This window comes from Pteronotus mesoamericanus, unplaced genomic scaffold (genome assembly GCF_021234165.1).
Source record: "Pteronotus mesoamericanus isolate MK-2021 breed Mesoamerican mustached bat unplaced genomic scaffold, CSHL_Meso_final contig_265, whole genome shotgun sequence".
In the NCBI taxonomy this organism is placed as follows: domain Eukaryota; kingdom Metazoa; phylum Chordata; class Mammalia; order Chiroptera; family Mormoopidae; genus Pteronotus; species Pteronotus mesoamericanus.
In genome coordinates, this window is record NW_026555113.1 from 80,433 (window position 1) to 106,108 (window position 25,676).

A 25,676-nucleotide genomic window follows, 5' to 3' on the forward strand; every position below is an offset into this window, starting at 1 on the left:
ACGGCAAAAGAACACTTATCGAGGGCAGATCGGTGTGCGGATGTGAACGACCGCAACGGGACCCGACGCAATGGCACCGACTGCCAAGGAGGCCGCGTCACTCTTCCTGTCACGACGCACCGCGGCTGCGGGGCAAAGGTCGGGCGTGCAAGGGCTGCGAGGCTCATGGCTTACTACGCGCTGACAGGCCGGTCCCCCTCCCGCTGCGACCAAGGCAGCTCCTAGACGACGGCTGTCACTCTCCAGGGAGCCAGTCCTAGGAGGGCCCATGGCCGAGCGGGGAGGTGAGAAGGGAGGACGGAGGCAACGAACGGAGTCCGTGAATGGATTCCTGCTTCAGGCCACCGGCATCAGCCCACGGGGGGCACGTATTCACAGACCGAATCCCGAGCCTCCCCGGTCAAGCACTGCCCAGCCTGGCCCACCTGTGGCTCAGCAGGATCTGGCATCCAAATGCCACGTGCAGAAGTCCTCAGGCCCTGGCCAGTGTGGCTCAGTTGGCTGGAGTGCTGTTCTGTAACTGAAAGGGCATGGGTTCGATCCCTAGGAGGGGTGTGTATAGGAGGCAACCGTTGATGTTTCTCTCCTCCCCGCTCTAAAGGCAATGAAAACTGTCCTCTGTGAGGAAGGAGGACTGGGAGGAGGAGGAGGAGGAGGGGGAGGAGGGAGAAGTCATCATCATCCTGAGGCTTTGTCAACGGCTGGCGCACTAGAGGCGGCCAGGGCACACGGAGGGGCACAGACGGAGACGCTACCTCGCTAGGCCTGTATCAGGAGAGCCATCAGCCTCTGGCTCGGTTTCTTTGCAGGGTTCTTTGTTTAATCTTTTTTAGATAAGCAAAGTCAGAGTTGAGGGTTTTAACTAAGTAGGTAACATACCCAGGAGCACACCCATGAGAACACCATGCCATTTCTCTCTCCATTCTCTGAGGACCCCTCAGATGTGGACGTGACCTAAGACAATCTGACGTAGAGATTGTATGAGTGCCAGGACCAACCTATCAAATATTGATATAATTTCACTTCTGCTTGCATTAAAATTGCCCCGCTCCGCCGCAATGCATCGCCTTCCGCGCCCCTTGAGGTGTGGGCACCCCACCTGGCCGACATCGGGCCAGAGCCCATGGAGCCTCACCCACTCGCAGCCAGAGGTGGTCCGCTTCACTTCCGGGTGTATGGGACCGTTCTTGCTACCGGTAGGTGAGAACATACTAATACCATGCAGTCCTAATAGAGTTTTGGCATTTGCCTATCACTTAACCGGGAGGAGATAAATATTTCAAAACTCTCTTCGCCGAATTCCTTGAGTGGTTATCTTACTTCCCTGTGTTTAAAAAATTACAGAAACCCAGCCATAATACACCACCACCTTGGAGTCAGATTAACATGCTCTGACCTTCCATAGCTCGTGGTGTGGAAGGCAGAAGGGTAGACTCCTTGTTTTCATTGCTTTTACAGAAGTAACAGCTCCATAGAAACATTTTCCAAAGTCACAGCTTCCCAAAGGAGTTACAGATGAGAAATTAGAAATGCAACCTTTCCTAAACACATCGCTGAGTTCCAAAAATGTAACATGAAGTTATAAAAGTCCATTTTATTTAGGCTAAAGTGACTATATTATTTATTTAGTTTTAAAACAACCTTAACATATAGTTTAATTTTTAGCATCACTTTGATTAATCTTCAACAATCCAGATACAGAATATTCCAAGATTTTACTGGGCTAGTTTAAGAAATCCATTCTGTGCAGAAATACTGGTAATTCTGTTAGAGTTTAAAACTTCAGAACTGAACCACTTTAGCCTATTAATGACTTTTTAAAGCTTGCATAGTAATGTCCTACAAGATTATTTCCATACACATCAACAAAATTCAACCCCACTTTCTCCAATAATGAAAGAGTGTTTCTTTACACAGTTACTCCTTAAATGACGTGACAGTAAAGAAAACTGGTGGGTGGCTTTAGACCCGTCTTTGGAGAAGAAGACCCTGCGTGTCACCAGCCGCCGCCAGGCCTCACAGAGGTAGGGCCTGTAGTCCCTGCTCGCATCGCCGTCGCCCAGGTGGAGGGGGGCCGCGGCGGCGCCTTCACCGGCGTCTGCGGCTCGCTGCATTATGCTCTGCGTGGTTGCCAAAAGCACCAAGCGGTGCTCGCGGACGAGTTTCTCTAGGAACTGGGAGCACTTCCTCAGAGGGGCCTCCTGCCACGTAAGGCTTTCTCCTCCGTTGGCTCGGTCTATCCAGTAAAAAGCCGACAAGCTATCCAAAATCAGAAGGCAGAGGGAGGGGCGGCTGCAGAACATGGTTTCCAGGGAGTGAAGTGTGAGCAGCAGCTGGGAGCTGCTACTGCAGAACACGAGAAAGAGCCGGCCCAGGCAGCGTTTTACTGTCTCCTCAGAGCTCTGCGAGAGCCTGTGCTCCAGAATTGTAACGAGCCGAAGCATATCGAAGTGGTAATCTGTGTCAACAAATAGGACTTCTATTTCCAGGCCACCTTCCGACTTTGGAAGTATGCATCGTGCTGTTACATGATACAGCATTTCTGTTTTTCCTGTTCCTTCTGGGCCATGAAATTCAAGAATATCACCTGTGTAAAATTTGAAAATGTCAGTCAAAATGCTGCAGCACAGTAAGGGTATAAATGGAAAGTCTGCAAAGATGTTTAAAAAGACACTCACTGGAATGTAAAAGAAAATCTAAATCACTCGCCAAAATGGATCTGTAGGAACAACGGCAAGTCGGTCCGTCACTGTTTGAAAGCAGTACGACAAGGCTGACCGCACCTCGGGGGCTTTCCCGGGGAGGTGGGGGTGCCACACACGCACACTTAACCTGGTGGCGTGGAGAGGTAAGAATAAAGGGCCACAGACCCAGGGCCGTCCAAAGCTCTACTGCTTACTAAGGGGCATGCTATTTCTAGTAATTGATCACCCAGTGTCCAGTCTCTCCTTTTCCCTTAAATATAAAAACCCCCGTTGGGGAAGGCCATGTGCCCAACTTAAAAACTATTTTTCTTCCTCTCCCTGGCAGAGAGCGGCCACCGGGTGTCTTAGCTGCAGCCAGCGAGACTCGCGGGGAGGTCTGTTGGGACTTCCGGGGGGAAGCGGCAGCAGAAGGCAGTGAGGAGGACAGGCGGGCCCTGCGGCGGGCGGAGCTGGGGACAGGAGGTGCCCAGGGCTCTGGCCACAACCTTCATCCCGCTTCTGATGTGAGGGGGAGAGGCCTCTAGGGGCAAGCGGCTAGGCTGGACATCTGTCACGTGCCGGTGAAATGATCCCCAACCAGGGTTTCTCCCTGTTACAGGCACTGTGGGTGGAGCTAGTCTTGACCTTGCTGTTTCCCACCCACAAGGTGGTGGGTGCATGGCCCTCAGGCCTCAAACGCCAGGAACGCCCACGCCCTCCGCTGAACACCTCCCAGCGGGCCCTCCCTGCTGTGCACGCTCTCCTGAACGGTGGCCCTTAGACCCGCGCCTGCGCTGCGCCCTGCTCCCCGGCATCGGCATCGCAAACCCAAACGCACTGCCACCGCGCTGAGTGTGCAGGAGCCCAATGCCCCTGCCTCGGCTCCAGCAGCTCTTTCACTGAGGACCGCGGGAACCGAGGAGACGCCCGGGGACCCGTCCTGCCTGCAGGGCTTTACAAACACACTCAGAACAGTGGCCTCCAACTCCTGCTAAAATGGAAACTTGCCAAAGCTACTGCCATTCAATTTACAGCTGAAGGACTGGACAGAAAACACTGTGTTGGAATGCAGATTCTTAGGCCTCAGACACAGGACGCAGTCTGAGAAGCCAGTTACTTTATTTCCTGTTATGACTAATAAACCATTCTATGTTGGAACAGTCGCAAATAATGCGTAAAAAATCCAGCAAAGTGCCACTGTACTGTATTTAAGGTGGCAGAAAACCAGCCAATCCCTTCAACGGTCTTAAACACAATTTACAATGCATAATTTACATTAAAAAGACTCCCCTCCAAAGAGGCCAGGAGTGAGACTATTTCCACATCAACAATCGCTCATGGACGCTCTTATTAAAAGTTAACGCAGTGACTAAAACTATACGCAGCCCAGATGTTCACTTTACTCTCTCCAACCACATTACTGGGGAGCCAAGCTGCCCCCGAAAAAAAGTCTTTCACAGCCACGTAACAAAGGAGATCAAACTACACACACTAGATGAAGAAATGCCGATACAGAAGCAACATCGATGGCAGCGAAGGAAAGTGGAACGCACGACTCGGCAAGCCGAGCGGGACAGAGGTTGGCGGGGCACAGCAGGCAGCCGGCGCCACAGCCCGGCGCTGCTCTCCCGGGCAGCAGGCGGACTCGGCCCATGGGCCGCAGTGGGCCTTCCCAGGGCATCTCAGAGGAAAAGCCCTTCTTCACGCTGCCACATTGGGCCCCAATAACACCATCAAGGTAGGAAAAGCAAATTTCTTCATTTCCCATGATCGCATTTATTGTGCTGCATACAAGGGCAGGGCGCCCCCAAAAACTGGAATTACCTTCTGGAGCGCGGGCCCCTCGTAGGACAGGCGTCCCCCACAGGGTGCGTGTTCTGGGAACCGATCTGTGTCAGCGCACCAGCTGGCGCTGTTGCGAGAGGCTGCGTTCATCCTCAGTGAATTTGTTTGAAGACTTTTCCAACACAATTGCCCATTTCATGACGGGTGATTTGCAAGTGCATCTGCCCACACCATGCTGAGTGTTCAGCAGTTTATGGCCAAAAAATGGAAGGATCCTGTGCCCCACCCTCCCAATTCTTGCTCTGAGCAGCTTTTGTTTCCCTGGATGAAAAGAGTCCTCAAACGGAAACGTTCTGCGGATGTGGAAGAGGTGAAACAAAAAACAGCAGAAGCGCCAAAAGGCATCAAAATCGCTAAACTCAACAACTGTTTTGAGCAGTGGGAAAAACATCTCGGTAGGTGCCCTGCCTCAAATGGAGAGGCCTTGGGAGGTGACTGACGTTCAAACATGTCAGAATGAATGCACAGTTTTCATAAATAAATTCTGGTTTGGGGGGGCTGGCTACTTTAAGTTTGGGACTTGGATGTGCTAGCCCCGCACAAAACACAGGACCCTTTTCATTGGATGCCTTTCCTTTTAAGGACTTCCGGAGAGACAGCTGAAGAATGGAGACAGAGGTCCTGGTTAGGCGAGGATGCCAGGCCCAGAAGTCAGGTTTCCGAAAGGAAGCAGAGTCGCAGGTTGGGGTGGCCGGGCGGCGGTGTCAGCGGGTCCGGCAGGTGTGCGTGCCCGCGACGAAGGCCCGGAACAAGAGGCCTCAAGCGGGAGCCGACGCACAAGCAGGAACCCGTGCCCGGGGCCGGTCCCGCCCCTCCTGCTGTCCCGGCCCAGGGGCAGTGACTGGATTCGGCCAGGTCTTCGGCCCTGCGCTGACCCGAAGGGGTGGGGAGGTTCCCAAGTCCCCACCGGCAGGCTCGGAAGTGCCCGCACGCGGCGAGCACCGTCGGCCCTCTCCGTTCACACCATTCGCGTAAACACCCCAGCGCGGGTTTGCCTTCCAAAGCGGCCGCGCGGAGATCTGCCTCTAGTCCTCACGCACACAGACGTCCTGTCGCCACGAGGGGCTAAGACTTGAGAGTAAACTTAAGATGAAGAATGGGAAGCCAAAAACTCAATTCTCGGGATAAGCATAAACAAAACTTTAATAGATCATCAGAAAAACAAGATAGAATGCACATTAAAAAAAAAAGGTCCAAGAAAATGAAGTAGTACTAAATACTAATAAAAGCAGCAGCAAAGTTCTAAAAGTGAAAAAAATGGAAGAGGAGAGACAGGGAACAGACCCCTGAACCGGTTCCGGACAGTGACCTTGAAGCAGTGAACGTGCAAACACACATTTCACCTAAGTAGCACCCCGAGAACCAGACGTCAAGCACTGAGATCCTGGGGACCCAGCAGGTGAGTGGTTCGGGGTGGGGGTGTGTTACAAAAGGGTCGAATGGCTTATACTCGTTTACTAAGTAAAAGAATTTAAGAGCAGTTTCATGAGGCTGGAGAGTCAAACAAGGATAATTTAAGGTAAGAAAAATGTAACACATTCTGAAGTAAAAGGGAAGGGACTCTACAGAGAAATAAAAATAAGTGATGTTGATCAGAGGGTAACTGTGACACATGTCTGGGTATCTGTGGAACTCTCACAACGGCGGGGGCGGGGGAGATGACATTTCGCCAAGGATTTTCTTAGAGACGGGGCGGTGCTCATAACACCTTTCAGCGTAACTTGAAAGAATAATTCTTCGAGTGGGCTTTCCTACACGGTGGACGAGGCCTTCCACACCCATACGTCAACTGAAAAACAGCTGAGGTAGTATATGCTTTCCTTACCTCCTTGGTTTGGCACGGATAAAACTGAGACAGAGTTTAAGGTTAGGTCCTCGGCTGAGAGATTATTAGGGCCCTGGCTGGTGTGGCACAGTGGATTGAGTGCTGGCCTGCGAAGCGAAAAACCACCAGTTCAACTCCCAGTCAGGGCACACGCCTGGTATGCTGGCCAGGTCCCTGGTTAGGGACCTGAGAGAGGCAACTGATTCGATGTTTCTCCCCTTCTCTGTCTCCTGACCTTTCCCCTCTCTCTAAAACTAAATAGATAAAAAGACATATAAAAACACTCTTCACCTTCTTTAGATAGCAAAGCAGGTAAAAAGGTCATTTATAAAAATGGGGGAAGTAAAATTGCAAATTTGTAAATTACACATATTATCATTAATGTCCTTGAACTGAGTGAACTGAAATCAGTTTCACTGTTTTATAAACATTTACTACCTAATCATAAGATCAAAAATCATACTCAAACATTATGCTCCACAGAGGGGACACAGACCTTCTAAATGTATTTGAAATCACTAGCTCATGTATTTCTGTGAGCTGTTACCAAAAAAATGCACCCTTGCCAAGTGAAAGTACTGAGTATGACAATTTGTAGTAAACAAACAACAACAACAAACCGCCACCTGTACCCCACCCCAAAAAAACCCTGTAGAGTTCGGCACCTGGAAAACTAAAGGCAATCGGGAAACCTGGACAGGCCGGCGCGGGCAGTTCCGCTCACGACACAGCGCCGGAGAGGGTTTGGGCGACAGACTGTCAGAGTACCGTTATGCATCTAAAGATCCTTCAAAACAAGGAAAAGAAAAAACAGCCTAGAAATACATCATCTCGGTACCAAACTACTAATGCTATAACAAATATGTTGACTTGCAAATTATAATCATTATGGTACTGAAGAGGTACTATACTGGAGTATGGTACCAAATCACTATTATCCAAAAAAAGCATTAAAAATATGTTAACAACAGCATTAGAGACGCCTATTACCCTAAATCTCTTGTTGCTTCTACTCCAGCTTCCCTAAAATAATTTCTGATAAAGTACCGTCATTAAGTAATCTTTATAATCCCACTTTTATGTCTGCTATTGCTCCAAGTATTCATTGAACTAGCCTAACAGCTTTAAGACCTATGCGAGTTTTGAGTAAGCTTCGTTAGTGACTGAACAAGATGGTGTTTTCAAAGTTTCCACAGCCCTGGCTGGCAGGCTCAGTTGGATGGAGCACCATCCCAAGCACCAAAAGGTCGTGGGTTTGATCCCTGGTAGGGCCAGGAGGCCACCGATTGATGCTTCTCTCTCACATCACCATTTCTCTCTCTCCCTTCCTCTCTCTCTCAAATCAATAAGCATATCCTTGAGTGAGGATAAAAAAAATTAAAATAAAAAAAGTTTCTATAAATGTAATATTCAAATGTATAAGTTGAGCTGCAAACCCATGTTTCAAGGTCAATTTCATAAGCTTCAACTTATCCTTTCCTTTTGTTTAACAGGTTTGGTCAAGATTTGTCTTTTACTACTGATAATTTAGAATTTTGTTTGCTAATAGATCTGCTCTACAAGAAATATTAAAGGGAATCCTTCAGACTGAATTAGAGGACAGTAGATTGTAACTTCAATCCAACTGAGTTAATAAAGAGCACAAAAAATGTAACTACACAAGCAAATAACAAAAACAGTATAAATATGGTTCATATTTGCAATTTTTTCGTCCGATTTAAGAAACAATTCCAATTATATTAAGTTTTAAATGTTTATGGGCATATACCATAGGAATGTATAATTTGTAACAGCACAAAGGAATGGAGATATAGTAGAAAAGTTTTTATAAAATACTGAAATTAAGATGGTTTTAATCCAAACTAAATTGTTATAAATTCAGACGTTACTTGTAATCCTCAAGGACAATAGTAAAATAACTTATCTTGACTTTTTTAAAAAGATTGTACTTATTTACTTATTTTTGAGAGAGGGGAAGGGAGGGAAAAAGAGAGAGAGAGAGAGAAACATGACTGGCGGCCTCTGGCACACACCCCGACCACGGACCGAACCTGCGGCCCTGGCCAGGAACTGAACTGGTGACCTTTTGCTCCGTGGTATGACGTCCAACCACTGAGCCATGCTGGTCAATTTTTTTAAAAAGTAAAAACAATAGGAAGGAATTTAAATAGTACACTAGAAAATATCTAGTAAACACAAAAGACAGTAAAGGAGGACTAGAGAAACAAAACACATGTAAGACATAAAACACATGTAAGACAGCAAAACGGCAGTTCCAAGCCCTACCTGATTGGTAGATTCACTAACTATAAATGGTTTAAACAGTCCCAACAGAAGGCGGAGATCCACAGAACGGAATAAAAGATAGGACTACGGGCTGTCTACACTGGGCACAGGTCACATGCCACGGTGCAAACACGTTGACACTAAGAGAAACAGACATGCGGTGCAAATGGGAACCAAAGCAGTGGCAGCGGCCGTCCTCTGAGCAGACAAAATATACTTTTAGACAAAAACTGTTATTAGAGACAAGGAAAGGTGTTTTTTACTGTAAAAGACAATGGGCCATTTTCACGTGCATAGTTCACCAGTGTTAAGTGTATCCACACCTCCAGAACTTTCCATCTTGCCAACTGTGTCTCTTGAACACGCCCCTTTCCTCCTCCTCTGGCCCAGCCCTTGGAAACCACCACCCTACTTTTCATTTCTACAGATCTGACTGTTTTGGACACCTCATGGAAGTGGAATCGCGTAAGTATTTTTCTTGTAGCGACTGGCGCATTTCACTTAGCCCGTCCTCATGGTTCCTCCATGCTGCGCCCTGTGGCCGGCCTTCCTTCCTCTCAACGGCTGAACTCCCCTAGACGTATTACCGCTGCTCGCTGATCCATTCATCCACTGAACATTGCGTTGCTACAATTGCTTAGCCACTGTGAATAGTGCTGCTATCAACATGGGCATGACAGTATCTCCTCAATATCGTGCTTTAAATTCTTTTGGATATGTACCCAGAAATAGAATTGTTGGATCACATGATCGTTCCATTTTTATGTTTTTGAGGAAATCCCATACTGTCTTCCATAACGGTTGCTTCATTTTGCAATCCTATCGGCAGTGCACAAGGGCCCCGACTTCCCCACGTCCTCGCCAACACTTCTTTTCTGTTTTTTGATAGCAGCCGTCCTGACAGGTGTGAGGTGACAAAGACCAACGAGGCAATCCGTCAATGAGATAAAATAAAAGCTTATTTGTGCCCAACAATACATGAAACCCCAAAGTGCAGAGAGCAACAGAACTAAAAAAAGGAGACAATTCAACAACAACAGTTGAAAACTTTAGTACCCCACTTTCAATAATGGATAGAACAACTAGTCAGGAGGTCGGCACAGAAACAGAAGACTTGAATAACACTAGAAACCCACTAGAACTAAGAGAAGTCAGGACCACACTTGACCCAATTACAGCAGAATACACTACCTTCTCAAGCGCACACGGGACACTTTCTGGGGTCAACCATATGTTTGGCCATAAGAAAGTCTCAATAATTTAAGAAGGCTGAAGTCACAGATGGTCTCTGATCGGCAAACAATGAAAATAGAAGTCAGTAACAAGAAAAGCTGTAAATCTTCTTGACCCTGGTGTAGGCAATGGCTTCTTAACTATACCAAACCCGTAAATAAGAACAAAAAGAGAAACCCAGATAAACCGGACTTGATCAAAATGAGTAACTTCGGGCCCCGCCGGGCAGCCCCGTCGGTTAGGGCGCTGTGCTGCCACGCCAAGGCTGTGGGCCTGGCCTTGGGTCAGGGCGCACACAAGAATCAACCAATGATGCCTCGGTGAGCGGGACAACAAATCAACGTTCCCCCCACCCCAACTCTCTAAAATATCAATTTAAACAATTTATACTTTTATGCTTTAATGAATACCATCAAGACAACCCACAAAATGTAAAAACAAAATATTTGCAAATTACACATTTGATAAGAGACTTACATCTAGCATATATAAAGGACTCTGACAACTCAATAGCAAAAAGACAATCCAATTTGTAAAACGGGCAAAAGATCTGACATTTCTCCAAATTACATATACAAACTGCTAGTAAGCACATGCAAAGATGTTTAACATCACTAGCCCCAGGGAAATGTAATCAAAATCACAATGAGCTATCACTTCATACTCACAAGGAAAAACTATAATCAAAAAGCCAAACGAAAATGTTTGTTTGCAAAATGTGGGGAGATTGGAACCATCATACATTTCATTGCTGGTGGCAAGTAAAACGCGCAGCTGCTTTGGAAACCCAGTCTGGCAGTTCCATCAAAGGTTAAACACAGAGCTACCACGCAGCCTGGCAGTCCCCCTCGGCGGCACAACCCCGGAGAGCTGGAAACATACATCCACTGAAAAACGTGTACACAAATAATGAAAGCCCTGGCTGGTGTGGCTCAGTGGAAGGAACGCCGGCCTGTGAACTGAAAGGTCGTTGGTTTGATTCCTAGTCAGGGCACAGGCCTGGGTTGGGGGCCAGGACCCCGTTGGGGGCGTGAGAGAGGCAACCTATTGATGTGTCTCTTGCACATCGATGTTTCTCTCCCTCTTTCTCCCTCCCTTCCCCTCTCTCTAAAAGCAAATAAATAAAATCTTTAAAAAATAAAATCTAAAAAAAAAAAAGTAATTGTCGCATCATTCGTAACAGCCAAAACGTAGAAACAACTCAAACGTCCATCACCTGATGAGCGGCTAAACAAAACGTGGTACATGCATGCGACAGACGACCGTTCAACAATAAAACGGAGCAAACTACTGAGGCACCTGGAAAAGAGGATGCAAAGAAAAGGAAACCAGTCACAGAAGACCACATGCTGTGCGGTCCCAACGACATGAAACGTCCAGAAGGGAAAACCGGCAGGGGTCGGAAAGCAGGTGAGCAGCGGCGCAGGGCGCAGGGGCGTGGGGAGAAGCGCGAAGAGACCGCAACAGGCCAAGGTCCCCACGGGGCGGGCGGGTGTCCCGGGGGCGGCTGCGAGGGGGGCTGCGTTGCCGCGTGAATACGGACAACCGCTCGCTGACACCGACCGCGGGCGAACCGCATCTCCGTGAAACCGTCACACTTAAAAAAAACCACCCCAGCACATTCCCGCTTCCTAGGTTCCCCTTGGGAAGCCGTGCTAACGAACAGGTAGGTACGTGTTTTCCCGACTTTAGAAACATGGACAGGACAACAGGGCACCGAAGTCTTTCCGGCGACTCCCAAACTTCTAAGGAGTAAAAAATAACTCCAAAATCCCCACAAATGTGGTGTGTTGGGGTAAAAGAGGTCAGTTCATGCTGAAGGCCAAGCTTCGCCTCACTGGACGCGGACAAGAAAGGCTCGAAGGTGTCTGTCGGGACCCGGGCCCAGTGTTTAGGGTTTCCCCAGAGCCTCCTGCGGGACAATGGGAACACCCTGGAAAAAACACTCGTGTTCCAAAACTTAACATCTGCCCCGATATTCTGAGGTGGTTTTTACCATGCACAGGTGAGTCGTCATCAGCAAACAGACACGGTTCCATTTCTTTCAAGGACCTTCTGCCTTCAAGCCGGGCAAGGAGCTTCAGAAGAAAAAACAAGAGAGAAGGAAACGTCATTACCTAAAAATTCAAAATCCCCCCAAATCCACAGTTATATAATTTTCCGAGAGTCTATAAAAAAGGCGTTTCATAATTTTGAGGACTTGGAAGACATTCTAAAGTAGGAAATATAATTGAGGAGAAAAGTTGTGTTCACTTATCCAGCAGTGAGTTCGTTTTGTTTCTACACCAAATACTGCAGGCAGAGTCCCTGCCCGCAAGGGAGCCAGGGCGCGGGCTGAGACACAGGAGCAGCCACCGACCGAAGGCGTCCACCCTCCTGAGGCATCGTCTTCCCCTGCACTTCCGACCCTTGTTACACAGGCGTCAGCTGTTAATTCATCTGCCCTTAGGTTGTGGGCTCCTCGCCTACAGGGGGCTGGAGGCAACGCCCCCCCCCGGGGCTCCTCCCTGAGCCAGGCCAGGGGAGCGAGGCGGCCAGTGCAGAGGCTGCCGACAGACCCGCGCGCGGACCGGACCTGCGGGAGCTCACAGCCCAAAACCCGCAGGAGTCGGAGCGCCGCGGGTCCGAGCGGCCGCGTGCGGGAGCCGCTCTGCGCCTGCGCGCAGAGCGAGGGCTGTAAAACCCGCGGAGAGCCGTGTGCAAATCAAGTCGGGGCGCCAGGAGCGGCCTGCGGGGTCACTACCTGAGCCCGGGGTTTCTCATCAGTAGGGATAACGAACAGCACTCCCTCCCGAGGGGCGCGCCCCCACCTTTCTGCCCCCACCTGCACGCGGCTCCTGAACTCTCAGGGTCCCCGATGATGGGCAGCGGCAGCTCGTCCCGGGCTCACCCCCTGACTCTGCCTCTCTGACTTTCCAGGGAGCCAAGGCAGCCCACCTGGGCTCTCTCCTGTTGCTTCTTCCGTCCTAAGCCCTTCCTTGTTTCACTGTCCCCAGATTTAACATACTCTTAAAAAAAAAGAAACAAAACAAAAAACAGTGCTTGGCACCAATTTTCAAACAGGTCATGTGGGTGGCTGGCCAGACGGACCCAGGCGGGAGGCGGGCCTGGCGCGCAGGCTGCGGCGGCTGCAGCAGCCCGGAGGAGGGCCTGCGCCCACACTGGCGTCAGGCGGCAGCAAGCGGGACGCAGGGCTGGCTGGGGTACCGGTGGAAATGGGCTCAAAGCCGATTCTCAGGTTTCTGAACGAGCGCAGCCGGGACAGCCCTTCCGCCCGGCCCAGGAACGAGCGCCCCGCAAATGGGAAGGAGAGCTACGACGCTGAGCGCCTCTGCGCCCGAAGCAAAAGCTCCGAGGAGATTCCCTGAAGTGACAGGGAGGTCCCACACCTTAACTGGCAAGTATCTGTGAACGTCTATTATGTACCAAGCACCATGACAACTACAAGGATGAAGACGACAATCAGCCTGCCCGCAAAGGTCTGGCAGGCCAGGCCATCAAGATGAGGTTAGGTGACAAATCGAGGCAGCCTGCCAGCTGCACTGGAGGACGTGGGCCCACCCAGGTCTAGCTGCTCTCGTGCTGCGGCCCCAGGGCCACCCTGAACCTTTTCTAAGGAAAGAAAGCCAGCCGTTACTGCTACCAAGAATTCATCGAGTGCTGACTGCGCAGAGAAAGCTGTGCCCCGTGAAAGGGCACAAAGGGAGGAGCCCGCCTCCCCGGGGCCGAGCTAGAGGGGACCGGAGAAATCGTGGTCTCCGCCCTCGCGCACAACAGGAGCAGCCAAGGTTTAGTAGCTGATCCAGAGTCACAAAGTCTCTCCCTGGCAGAGCCAAGACCAGAAGCTGGGTCCCTGAATCTCTAGCCCAGCGTTCTCCATCTCCGCCTCCAAAATCAGGACATTAGAAAATTTCTGGAAGATCGCAAAAACAAATTCACCTTGGGAGACGACACTCGGGGCGGGGAAGTTTCCTACTTTCCACTTTCACACTTTCTCTCATAGGCATGTACTACTTTAATAATAAATATAATGGCATGATTATAATAAAAGTTAATTAAAGAAAAAAAAGCAGACCGTATTCTGTATGTGGCAACCAAAACTGGACACCTTCTTATTTTCATCAGTTATTGTTAAATTCAAGGCACATTACCATTTTTAAGACAATATAAACTACACTATTTAATAACTGTGTGTAAACAAAGCCATTAGGTGGGTGATACCAAAATAGTGCCAAAAATCACTGTGAATCTGTTCTATCAAAGAGAAATAAATGTAAAAAAACTCCATTCCTACAGTACAAAAACAAGGTAAAAACGGGTCATTTTATTGTAAGCTGAATTCAAATGCTTGTCTTTAAATCGAGGGCTCGCTAGTTTTCTCCTCTCTCTCTGGCCCACAATATACTGCAACCCTAGGATCTGTGAAAATATCCTTAGCAGCTTTGTTTTCCTGAAAGAGCAGGTATGAAAAGTCTTTTCTGCACTATTGACAAGATGTGGGAGAGGTTTCCTATTTCACAAAGGGGTAATCCTAGGGAATTACAATCGTAAGGTAGCTTATTTCGTTCCTTGGGAAATTTTCTGACTCCAGCCACCTTTCTCAGTACAATGGCTCCAAGTAGAATCCCTAAAGCAGACTAATGCTCTCAGAGAGAAACCATCCAAACAAATGAAGCACTTACAGGAAAAGAGACTTGCTTAGCAGGTTTTGTTAACAAAAAGAAAAAAACTAAAGCAGCGCCGATTGCGCGGCTGCCCGTTCTCCTCTCTCCAGCAGCTGCACTCCAAAGTGACAGGAGCGAGGCAAACGGGCTGCAGATCTGCAGACGGGAACGGCAGCCCCAGGATACGCGGCTGAATCCTCAGGTCAGTCATTTGACTGGGCCGGGCTCCCATTTTCTGGATTAGTTAGGCTTGTGCGGACTACAACAGCCGTCCGAGTGTAACCTGCGTTTCGAATGATCATTTAACTAAGTAAGGTTGGAGCCACAGTGGTTCTCATACCAAGCAGCGGCTCTGCTCTCGAGGAGCAACGGTTGACAGACTCTGGCCGGCAGGCCAAAACCAAAGTAAAAATCCCAAAGACGGAGCCCGCCTGGCCTGCAACGCCTGCGTGTTATTCTATGCTGACTGGTTCGGGGCACTGCTTCTGAGAGCACGGGGCGGCCCCCGACTCCAGTGTGACGGAGGACTCTGTCTCAGAGGCCTGGCCGTGACTGCTTGCCTTCAGTAAAATTCCGCCATTGAAATGAACCTAACCACATCCTTAAAGGAGAGGACGTAGACGCCTAACATCGTGGCCTGCAAAATGGTTGTTCTGTCCATTAAATAGTGACTGGAATATTTATAGGCCCCGAGTGGTCCACTGGCCATGGAAAACGTGGCCACCGTGGGATGAACTCCCGCCTGATGACAATCGGGGACGCATGACCTCATCCTCATTCCCAAGTCCCACCGCTGCCCACCGTCCCCCTCTACAAGCCACCCACACGAATCCCTTGGGGGGCTCCATGTCCTTCTTCTGGTTGATTCCCTTGCGCACAGCCCTTTGCAGTAAACTCGACCTGCTTGATCTTGTACTGAGACAGGAGGGCCGGGCACTCAAGGTCCCGTAACAGCTCCTCCCCTCACCTACAGAAAAGGCCCTTCCTCATCCGCCTCTGCCTGTTTCTCAGAGCTCGGCTCCCAATGCCGCTCTCCACCACTGGCTCTGTCCCTCCTACATGCAATGGCTGGCAGGTCCCCTAAACGTGCCATGTACCTGCTTCTCTCTGCTTTGCATGCCACCCACTCCGTGCCAAACAGATGTCAAATGGTTCTTCCAAGCGCAACTCAGGGCCTCCTCCCAGTTAGTCTCCCATGATCTCCCCCCTCTAATGGACACGTTAATGACATACACGCCGGAATTATTAGGTCAGCCTCCCTTTTTGGTTCTTTGAATGGCACGAGTTGTTTCTTCTGTTTCTGGTTCCTATTCCTTAAACAGTGGGTGACACATAGCAAGTGCCTGACACTTGTTGGTTCAATTCCTGAACACATTTTTGCAGAACATCAGTTTATACCGGTCTGGAGATACTTAGGCAGGAAATGTTGCCGCCTGTTCCAGAACAGCGTCCATAAATGCTCCCACTGGCGACCGCTCCCTTTTCCGAGCGTCCCTCACCTAGTGACCGCTTCTGACCATCGTTAAATTGTGACAGGTTTGGGTCATAAACCTGACGAGTAAAGAGCTCGAATTTTACATCCATCTGTGCACGCAAAAAGTCGTGCACTACGGGAAAGAATGCGCTTTTATAGGCTACCTGTCGGGTACGACTGTGTCACTGGGGACGGCTCCTGGTACACAGGTTGGGGGTGCACACGTAGGGTGGAATGCACAGGTGTTGGGTGCAAAGGTGGGGTACATACGTGGGGGTGCACAGGCCTCGGGGGTGAACAGGTGGGCAGATGCACAGATTGGGTGGGGTACACAGGTAGGGTGCACAGATGTACGTGCAAAGGTGGGGTGCACGTATGCGGGATGAAGTTTGGGGAGTGCACGGGTCGACGGGTGCACAGGTTGGGTGGGGTGCACAGGTAGGGAGTGCAACGGTGAGGTGTGATCCACAGGCGGGGGTGCACAGGTCTGGGGAGTGCACAGGGAGTGGGGTGTACATGTGGCGGGACTCTAGGCGCAGACCGTGCAGCGTGCCCGGCCCTAAGCCGCGCTCCCAGCCAGCCCCACCTTCCGGTTCCCCTCTCCCGGTCCTATTTTCCTCTCGCTCTCACCCCGACGACTCTCACCTCCGTCCCAGACTCCGCCCTATGAAAATCGTTACACATCGCCCCGAAGGCTCGGCGCACCAGGCACTCAACTTTCCCGCCACCAGCGCCATTTACCGCGGACGACGCCGGCTCCGCCAGCCAGCCAGCCACTCAGGCGCGCCGACCCGCTGACCCGGACGCGAACGTGCGCGCAGCGCCCGCCCCCGGCCGGCCGGGGAGGAAATGGGCCTGCGCAGGAGGCGAGCGTGCGCAGGAGTGAGCATGCGCAGGAGGCGGGCATGCGCAGCAGGGCGTGGGGTCGGAGGACGCCAGACGCCATCGCGGAGCGAGACGCGGCGGGTGATTATCTTTTCTTCGTGAACTTCATTTCGTTTTCATTAGGTAAAACTAACAGCATGTACTTACACTTTTACTATTAACAAAACTTCCTGAGTAGCCGGCTTTTTTTGCTCATTGTGGGGTTAAAAAGCCTAGGGCCGGCTGTGTAGGCGACTCGTGGTGAATGCTAAGAAAAAAGACAAACGACCCTAAACTTAGAATTTTTAAACTATACGGGGCCTACGTATTTATCTCGTTCTTTTCGGAGGCAGAGGAATTCTGTTACTGTTGGTTATCAAGTGTTCAGTCGTTAAGATAGGTAGTAAGTAGACACGTAGATAGAAAAAGCTGGACGGATGTGGAGTATTTACCATAGCCCATGTTGTGGGAATTCAACGATAAGTAAGAGAGATGCCTGAATGGAGTTGTGTGATTTACTGGCGTGTGTGTTTTTAAAAAAAACTTTTCAACGGCTGTGTCTGTCGTTTTTTCCTTACCCTTGCCGGTGTGTACATAAGAAATGATGGTTATTATAACAGCAGTGATCGCTGACACCTTAGCGTCTGCCAGGCACGGGCCTGAGTGTTTAATATGTAATAACGCACGGCATCCCCACAGCCCTGGGAGGCAGGTGCGGTTATGATCCCCGTTTCACGGCCGTGGAAATGGAGCCACAGGTTTCGCCCTCGTGACGATGTTGACCAGGTTGTAGCGGATCAACACGTTAATGGGAAGTAGAAAGCAAAGACCATGAATATGGACAGTTCTTAAAAAACAAAACAACATTTGGCTCTGAAGGAAGGAGGTAACATGGGATCTAGAAAAATACATAGGATGAAGGATCTTTTTAGAAGGCGAAGGCTGGGGCGTGTTTGAATGCGGATGGGTAAGAGCCGTGGAGACTTCACGGTTAGAGTAGAGACCTCGAAGGCTGCTGGAGGGAGTGGGGGCCCGAGGAGGGAGGAGGCTGTGGGTCTAGGGATCGGTTTCAGGGGCGGCCTCTCGGCCCCTCCGAGCAGACAGGGCATCGACAGCGGGTGCAGGTGCAGGTGAGCGTGAGGCAGGGGAGGTCACCAGGCCTGCGGGGGTCTAGGCTGGGGGTTTCTGGGTTTTCTCTGAAGGAGAGAACCAGGTCGTAGAACTCCAGGTTCGGAGTCCTCTCGCGGAAGGATACCTGAACGAATGTTACCATCCATGGTCTCTGCTGAAAACTTCCCTTAGGAACGATTTCTGGTCCATCCTGGCGCCTGGAGCAGTGGGTTTCCTGGAACTGAAGCCCTACGCTGCTGCAGAGGATGGCCGCGGTTGCTTTAACTAGGCGCGTTTCCAGCAGCACACAGTGTCCGTAATCCCATTTAATACGCAGCACATACCAGTACTGTTTTTTTCATTGCACAAAGCTTTTCTTCCTGGAATTCCAAGATGAATTTTCTGAACTCCCTGTGGATTTTGATGTCAGATACACCTAGGCTCTTTGACCTGGATTTGTCCCTTATTACCGTGATACGTTTTACTTACCACCTTCAACCTTAGCTAACAAAGTGCGTCAATGACTAAGTAAAATAATGTTCTTAAAACAGCCAGCGCAGCGCCTAGCACAAAATACAGGTTCCCTTCCTGCCTCCTTATATTTCTTAGATTATCACCTAACATATATCCAAAGAGACAGTAAATACTCAATATCTGTCTCCGATTCACCGTGATGGCAGTGGTTAGGGCCCAGTTAAGAGAGGAGCGTTAGGTTTTTATCCCAGAGGGCTAACCATAAAGGGGGCTAAAACGTCTCTACGTACTAAGATACCATGCGCATACAAGATGGAAAATTTTTTTTTGCAATCCCTTTCAAGGACAATACTGTGTGTGAGGAGGGAAAGGCACTTGGAAAGAGGGTGAAAGAAACAGCAGAGGAGGCGTGACTGGCAGCAAGTCACCAGGCGGAGGTCAGAGGATTGTGAGGGGAAGCGAGGGGACCGGCTGGCACACCCCACCGACACTTGCTCACTCTGCCTCCTTCCACCCACTCCCCCACACAGAAGCAGGATTCTGAATCTGAAAAGAAGAGTGTTTAAAATGTGCCAAGTGACACTGTTGGCTCGCCCAAGCAAGTCCATAAATATTTCTCCAGTTCTCATGGTATTGATGATGGTGATGGCTTGAGCTAAAATCCTTTTCGAACTGGGATCCTGGATTTCCTGTCTTAAGTCAGCCTGCCTCTGTCTGTCTGTCTGTCTCTCTCTCATTCTGCAAGGTGTTAAAGTTGTTTAGTGAACTAAGCAAATCATGCCTACTGCCCATTGTGAAAGATTTGGGTTCCCTAAGCTGAAGTGTCCCCTTCAGTAATGCACCCGGCTTCAGGTTCAGGTGTTACCTGACGCTCTTCCCATTGCCCTGTGGTTCCTGGGATTCCAGTAACCACTGCAAGAAAATGCTGATGTTCTAGATGTTGCTGTTGCTGTGAGTAAGGCTAATGTGTCAGCTTGCGGGCTGTCTACATTGATAACCCACATGAAACAGTTTGTAACAGGGTAAATCAAACTTTTTGAATGAACAAAGCAGAAGCTCAGAAGTGTGAACGGGACTATAATGAGACAGGCAGGAAGACTATTTCAGAGTGGTGGCGGAGTGCAGCCAAAATAGATGAATGTGCTTTTCATTCTGACCTGGAAACTTTTTACGCCTTGTTAAACTTCCTTGATAAAGGTTTGGAAAAAATCACTTTTATGATTTGAGGAACTAGAAATTTAGACCTGGTAATAATAGTGCCCATTCGAAAAGGTAAGAATTTAAACTAGTAACGTTGACCATTAATATCAGAGCAAACAGTTTTCTGGAATGAAAAAGTTTCGTGCAAAGAAATTTATTTTTCACCCATTTATTCTTCAAAAAACCTAGGTAATTGCATGGGTTTGTAGGTAATACTAATATTTCTCATTGTATAAATTAGAATATTTTTGGCTACAAGTCACAGAACACACAGCCCTTACTGATTTAAGTAATGAATGGAACTTATTGGGTGAGACAGCTGCAAGTCCAAAAGGAAGACATACTTCAAGGCTAGTTTAATTGAGAGGCTCAGTTACACAAGTACTTAATTTCTTTTTTCTCTGGTCACATTCTTACTTGGTACCTATGTGTCCATACCTGAAACACTGAACATCAGGGAATAAGACTGGGCAGGTTAACTGAGGCCTGAGCCACGTGTCCAACCCTTAGGCCCAGGGTAGAGGTGTGTTCTTTCAAAGGTTATAGGCTCTGTGGAGAGGGGTAGAGAGCAGTCAAGGACAACAACAAAACGAGACTAGTTAAGAGAAGTCGGGGTGGGTGCCAGAGAGGCAATCTCTAGGTCACCCTAGACAAACACTTCCGTATAAAGTAAATCCTCAAATACAAAGAAATCAGTATTTTAGAAAGAAGGCTTTACAGTTGAATAGTTGCTCTGTGCTAAATAAGTTTCTTGGTCCCCATGTGTGGGTGGAAGTGGTCTAGTCCATTAGGCAAACACCTGTTTGTGTGGGCCGTCTTGCACAACATGGCTTTGAAATTACTTCAGTTTTAATGCTCCAGAGGCATCACTTATCTTTTAAAGAACGCAGGAGGCACTGTCCTAAGTTGCTGGTAGAAATGCACACATGTTCAGTCACTTTGGAGGGGAATTTGGCATTCTCTAACGAAACTAGACATTTTAACTTTTTGACACATCAATCCTACTACTAGGAGTTCTAAAGTCATACCTCAAGTTCCACTCCTAGGTTTATACCCTTCAAATCTATTGACATGAGTTTTAAATATGGAGATTAAATGTCCATAATCTCAACTCAGCTCTGCCTCTGACTTCATGAGATGGCAGCCCCCGTGGCTGCTGCTGTGAAGTGAGGAGCCTGGAGCAGAGGACAGCCCTGCTGATTGAAGGCCAGCTGTGTGCCAGGCGCTGTGCTCCTTGGGCTGTGTGTGTGGTTTGCAGCCCTCCCCTGCAGAGCGTTTACGCTGCCCCCATCTCACAGGTGAGCGCGGAGAGGCCCCGGGAGGCCTGGCGATCCTGCAGCCCTCCAGCTAGGAGAGCCCAGGTCTGCCTGACTGTAAAGCCTGCAGTCTTCCTAACACGTTATGTTGCTTCCAGAGGGTGCAGAGATCTAAAGTGGTTTACCAGAGTATGTGATTCTTTACTCTTTTTTAAAAATAAAGTTTATTGAGGTAACAGGCTAATAACATACTTTAGGTGTACGATTTTGTAATTCACCATCTGTATCTACTATGTGCTCATCCCCCAAAGTCCAGTCTCTTTGCACCACCATATATTTGACCTCCTTGTGTTCTTTTGTTTTTATAAGCAAGAAGAGGGTCGTCTTTCTGTGCCTAGCACAGCCATGGCTCGTGGTCCCAAGAAGCATCTGAAGCGTGTAGCAGCTCCAAAGCATTGGATGCTGGACAAACTGACTGGTGTGTTTGCTCCTCGTCCATCGACCGGTCCCCACAAGCTGAGAGAATGTCTCCCTCTCATCATTTTCTTAAGGAACAGGCTTAAGTACGCGCTAACAGGGGACGAAGTAAAGAAGATCTGCATGCAGCGGTTCATTAAGATCGATGGCAAGGTCCGAACCGATATAACCTACCCCGCGGGCTTTATGGATGTGATCAGCATCGACAAGACCAGAGAGAATTTCCGCCTGGTCTATGACACCAAGGGTCGCTTTGCTGTTCATCGTATTTCCCCTGAGGAGGCCAAATACAAGTTGTGCAAAGTGAGGAAGATCTTTGTGGGCACAAAAGGAATCCCTCACCTAGTGACCCACGATGCTCGCACCATCCGCTACCCTGATCCCCTCATCAAGGTCAACGACACCATTCAGATTAATTTGGAGACTGGCAAAATTACTGATTTCATCAAGTTTGACACCGGTAACCTGTGTATGGTGACCGGAGGTGCTAACCTGGGAAGAATTGGCGTGATCACCAACAGAGAGAAGCACCCTGGTTCTTTTGACGTAGTTCATGTGAAAGATGCCAACGGCAACAGCTTCGCCACCAGGCTCTCCAACATCTTCGTTATCGGCAAAGGCAACAGATCGTGGATTTCCCTTCCCCGTGGAAAGGGCATCCGCCTCACCATCGCTGAAGAGAGAGATAAGAGGCTGGCGGCCAAACAGTGGGCGAAGTGAGCCTAGGTGGCTTGAGTAGAAGAATCTTTGTACAATTAAAGATAATTCAGCATGAAAAGAAGATGATGGGGGGAATGCACATGCTCACTAACGCACTAATGATCCATAACCTAAATTCCCCTCCCTTTTCCTGTGGGACTTCATAGCTAAATGAGTGTGAGAGTCCCTTCCCTTACAGTCATTCTCACTCAGCCTCCCTTTTTTTATACACTCCAGGGTTAGTTAATTGCACTTTTAAGTTTGTAACCAGCTATCTGCTCCTGCAAAACTCTTTTTTTTATTTGGTTATTCCCTTTTAGTCACGTCTTCCTTCGTATCTCATAGCTGCATAGACAGTTTTCTACATATATTTAAGTTTGTAGGTTTGTTGCAAAGTAAGTTTTGTTTTGAATGTTTATGTAATTGCAGTTGAAGTGTTATAGATTTTAGTTACTGTATTAATATTCGTTTATTAAATGTAACTGGTTCCAGGTACATGGGAACTCTACTATCTTAACAGTTTTTCTGTAGATGTAAAATTATTTTAAAAAATAAAGCTTATTAAAAAATACATGTGTGCAAAGATGAGAGGTCTGTGATAAAAATATGCTATTTAAACTGGTGAGTTAGTGTATTTTATCACCTTTTATATTGAAGCTAAAATGGGGAATAAAATGTGACATATATCTTTCTTAGTTTTAAAAATCCCAATAACTCTTATGTTAAAAGTCTAAAATATTCCATAGACATTATAAGTTCATCATAATTTATGAATTTATTTTTAACTACTAGGAGCAAAGAAATCTTTGCCTTGTTTAAATAAAGTACAGCTGAATAGGAAGCTCATTCCTGCTCGTCTCCCCAAACTTTGTCAAGCTGAAATACCTTTATTTTTGATCTTAACATTTATAACATAAATAATTGATGAGCACAGGAATTCTGGGAATAGCTGAATAGCTTATGCTCTGCACTAAGCTGTTTCTAAATGTCCTTAGGCATCAACTCAAAATGTACACCAAAAAGCTGTCAGCTGGTGTCGGGAAGTGAGGCTGCATGGATTAGGATTGTGAATAAAGAAATGCAGCAAGAAGGAGTTGTCAGTTCTCCTGTGCGTAGGGACAGTGTTGTCGAGCAGAGGTCTACAGTTTATTCATCCTGCATCATTGAGACATCATGCCTGTTGAGTGAAAACTCAACTGTAGGGACAGAGAGGCCCGTTTCTCCATCCCTACAGCCTCTGTCCACCACCATTCTACTTCCCAATTTTATGAGTTTGTTTTAGATACTTTTTAACATTTTTTAAAAATCGATGAAGGGGGTGAGAGAGAAACATTGAACTGTTAATTCCATCCATCCATGTACTCACTGGTTGATGCCCACAGGCGCCCTGACCCTGGATAGAACCCGCAACCCCAGTGCATCAGGATGATCTCTAACCAAGCAGGATACCTGGCTTGACTTTTAGATAACTTCATATAAGTGGAATCCTGCAGTATTTGTCCTTAGTTGAAATTCCCTTTTTCTAAAGGCTGAGTACTACTCCTTGACTGTTTCCTAGTGACTATAAGGATCTTGAGGTTAGGAACCGGAATTTGTTTCTCATCACAACGCAATGTTGAATGAATGAGTGAATTAATTGATTATGGCTTTCCTATATTACAGTACGAATGTTTGCATCTTCTCTCCCAGTAAACCAGTAATAAGTCCTGCAGGGAGTTGAGGAGAAAGGATTGTATCATTTGGGAGACTTTTCAAACTACAGATGCCTTCACATTCTGGTGTGTGCCCTCCACTCCCCGTCTTTGAGGAGCATCCTCAGGAAACCACTGCTAATGATTGACAGGATGTTGTATAACTCTAGTAAAGCTGTTGAACAAAAGGTTGAGTAACATTACTGAGCTTCTTGAGGTAAGTACAGTGGCTTCTCCTTGCTCTTTGCCTGTTGTCTAACGGTACCTGGCACATTGTGGATGTACAATACTTACTGGTTCAATGAATTAAAGGTTTTTTATCATGTAGTCTCTAATTCATCGGTTTGACCACTTTAAGGTATCTCTGGATTCCACTGTCTTGATTGAACTCTGCCGTTCATCTTACAGTTGCTCTTTGGAAAGTTTGTTTTCCTCTGGCTGAACTTAATATTTTTCTCTTTGGTGTTTGTAAGTTCTGCTGTGATATATCTAAGAATTTTTTTGTTTGTTTGTTTGTACTTGTTCAGGGCTCATAATGCTGCTTGTATCTGTAGCTTGATATCTTTCATCAGTTTTGGGAGATTCTCAACCATTATCTCCTCAAATATTGCGTCATCTCCATTCTCTATTTCCACTCCTTTAGAACTTCACTTATATAAAATTTAGTTCCCCGACATCTATTTCTTTCTCTTCCATGGTTCCCATCCTTTTGTCTCTCAGTGCTTCATGCTAGATACTTTTTTTCTAGCCTATTTTGTGATTGATTAATTCCCCAGAAGTCTAATACAAGGTTAATTACACCCATGTATTGAACCTTTTTTATTTATTTTTAGAGAGGGGAAGGGATGGAGAGAAACATCCATGTGCAGTTGCCTCTTGCACGCCCCCAACTGAGAACCTGGCCCGCAACCCAGGCCTGAGCCCTGAGTGGGAATCCAACCGGCGACCCTTTGGTTTGAGGCCAGCACTCAATCCACTGAGCCCCACCAGCCACGGCCGAACTCTTAATTTGGGTTCTTTTTAGTCCTATAATTACTTGTGTTTTTTGTGAAATTACTTGTGTTTTACAGTTTACAGTTCTTTGCTGAGTTCTAGAGTCTTTAACCTTCTTAAACAATCAGCACGGTTATTTTTCCACTTTTGAGTAAGAACTCCATTCTTTTGATCCCTTACGGGTCTGCTGTTGTGTCGGGTTTCCCTGGGTTTCAACTGACTTGGCTTCTCATAAGCTTATTTTTTATTGTGTGTAAGACATTTTATGTTAATTATTGCAGAAATAATTTGAATATATTAACGCTGTATTTTGCTGGAGAAGATTTATGTACATTTGCTTTTGGCAGGTGGTTAGGGACACTAGCTATTGCAGATAAGGTTACTCTAATATGGCCCTTGAGATGACCGGAAGCTGGGCTTCAGTTCATCCTTATTCCTGGGATCGAGCCCTTGAACTTCCCATCTCAGAGTGGGCGTTTTTTTCCCCCCTCCAGAGCTCACCTTCATTGCAGGTTCCCCCTCGCAAGGTTGTCAAAGTATCTGTTCAGCTTCTCCATCTTTCAGTTGCTTTTTTTTAGGAATTAGCAGATGCCCTGGGAGAACAGTAGACCCAAAGCTGGATGCACCTCCTTGGGTTTAACTAATTCTTTACTGTGTTCCCCCAATGCCTTCACACAAATTAGTTTTGTATTTTGTGCAGCTTTTCAAAATGTTCTCAGTGAAAGAGTTGTTCCCCATTCCCTAGTCTGCCATTTTTAGAACATAATTCAATCTTTATTAAAATTGTATTTTTACCAGGTAACCTTGTGAAAAAAACCCAAATTTTTGTTTTTAAATGTCATTTTCTGTCTCTTTACTCATTGGTGAAAATGCTATTAAAGCCCTTTCTAAATAACTGAGA

General features: G+C 47.7%; 2 protein-coding genes across 2 annotated transcripts; one reads left to right on the plus strand and one right to left on the minus strand.

Moving 5' to 3' along the window:
- Window positions 1-1,862: 1,862 nt before the first annotated feature.
- XRCC2 (X-ray repair cross complementing 2) lies at window positions 1,863-16,788 on the minus strand. Its single transcript, XM_054574765.1, has 3 exons — window positions 16,657-16,788; window positions 11,870-11,951; window positions 1,863-2,587 (listed from the first exon to the last, which is right to left on the minus strand). Exons 1-3 carry the CDS (start codon window positions 16,693-16,695, stop codon window positions 1,863-1,865), a joined length of 846 nt encoding a protein of 281 aa, XP_054430740.1. The 5' UTR covers window positions 16,696-16,788.
- Window positions 16,789-16,926: 138 nt separating this feature from the next.
- Window positions 16,927-22,816, plus strand: LOC129071479 (40S ribosomal protein S4, X isoform-like). The gene is made up of 2 exons (XM_054574773.1): window positions 16,927-17,019; window positions 21,285-22,816. The coding sequence occupies exon 2, from the start codon at window positions 21,321-21,323 to the stop codon at window positions 22,110-22,112; it is 792 nt and encodes a 263-aa protein (XP_054430748.1). The 5' UTR covers window positions 16,927-17,019; window positions 21,285-21,320; the 3' UTR covers window positions 22,113-22,816.
- Window positions 22,817-25,676: the final 2,860 nt, after the last annotated feature.

Excerpts from the sequence above, each read along its gene's own strand:
- XRCC2 (XM_054574765.1), bottom strand. The coding sequence starts at position 16,695 with ATGTGTAACGATTTTCATAGGGCGGAGTCTGGGACGGAG. Across the intron at positions 11,952-16,656 it reads GGGCGGAGTCTGGGACGGAG|CTCCTTGCCCGGCTTGAAGG; the intron begins GTGAGAGTCGTC and ends TTTCTTCTGAAG. Across the intron at positions 2,588-11,869 it reads TGACGACTCACCTGTGCATG|GTGATATTCTTGAATTTCAT; the intron begins GTAAAAACCACC and ends AATTTTACACAG.
- LOC129071479 (XM_054574773.1), top strand. The coding sequence starts at position 21,321 with ATGGCTCGTGGTCCCAAGAAGCATCTGAAGCGTGTAGCAGCTCCAAAG.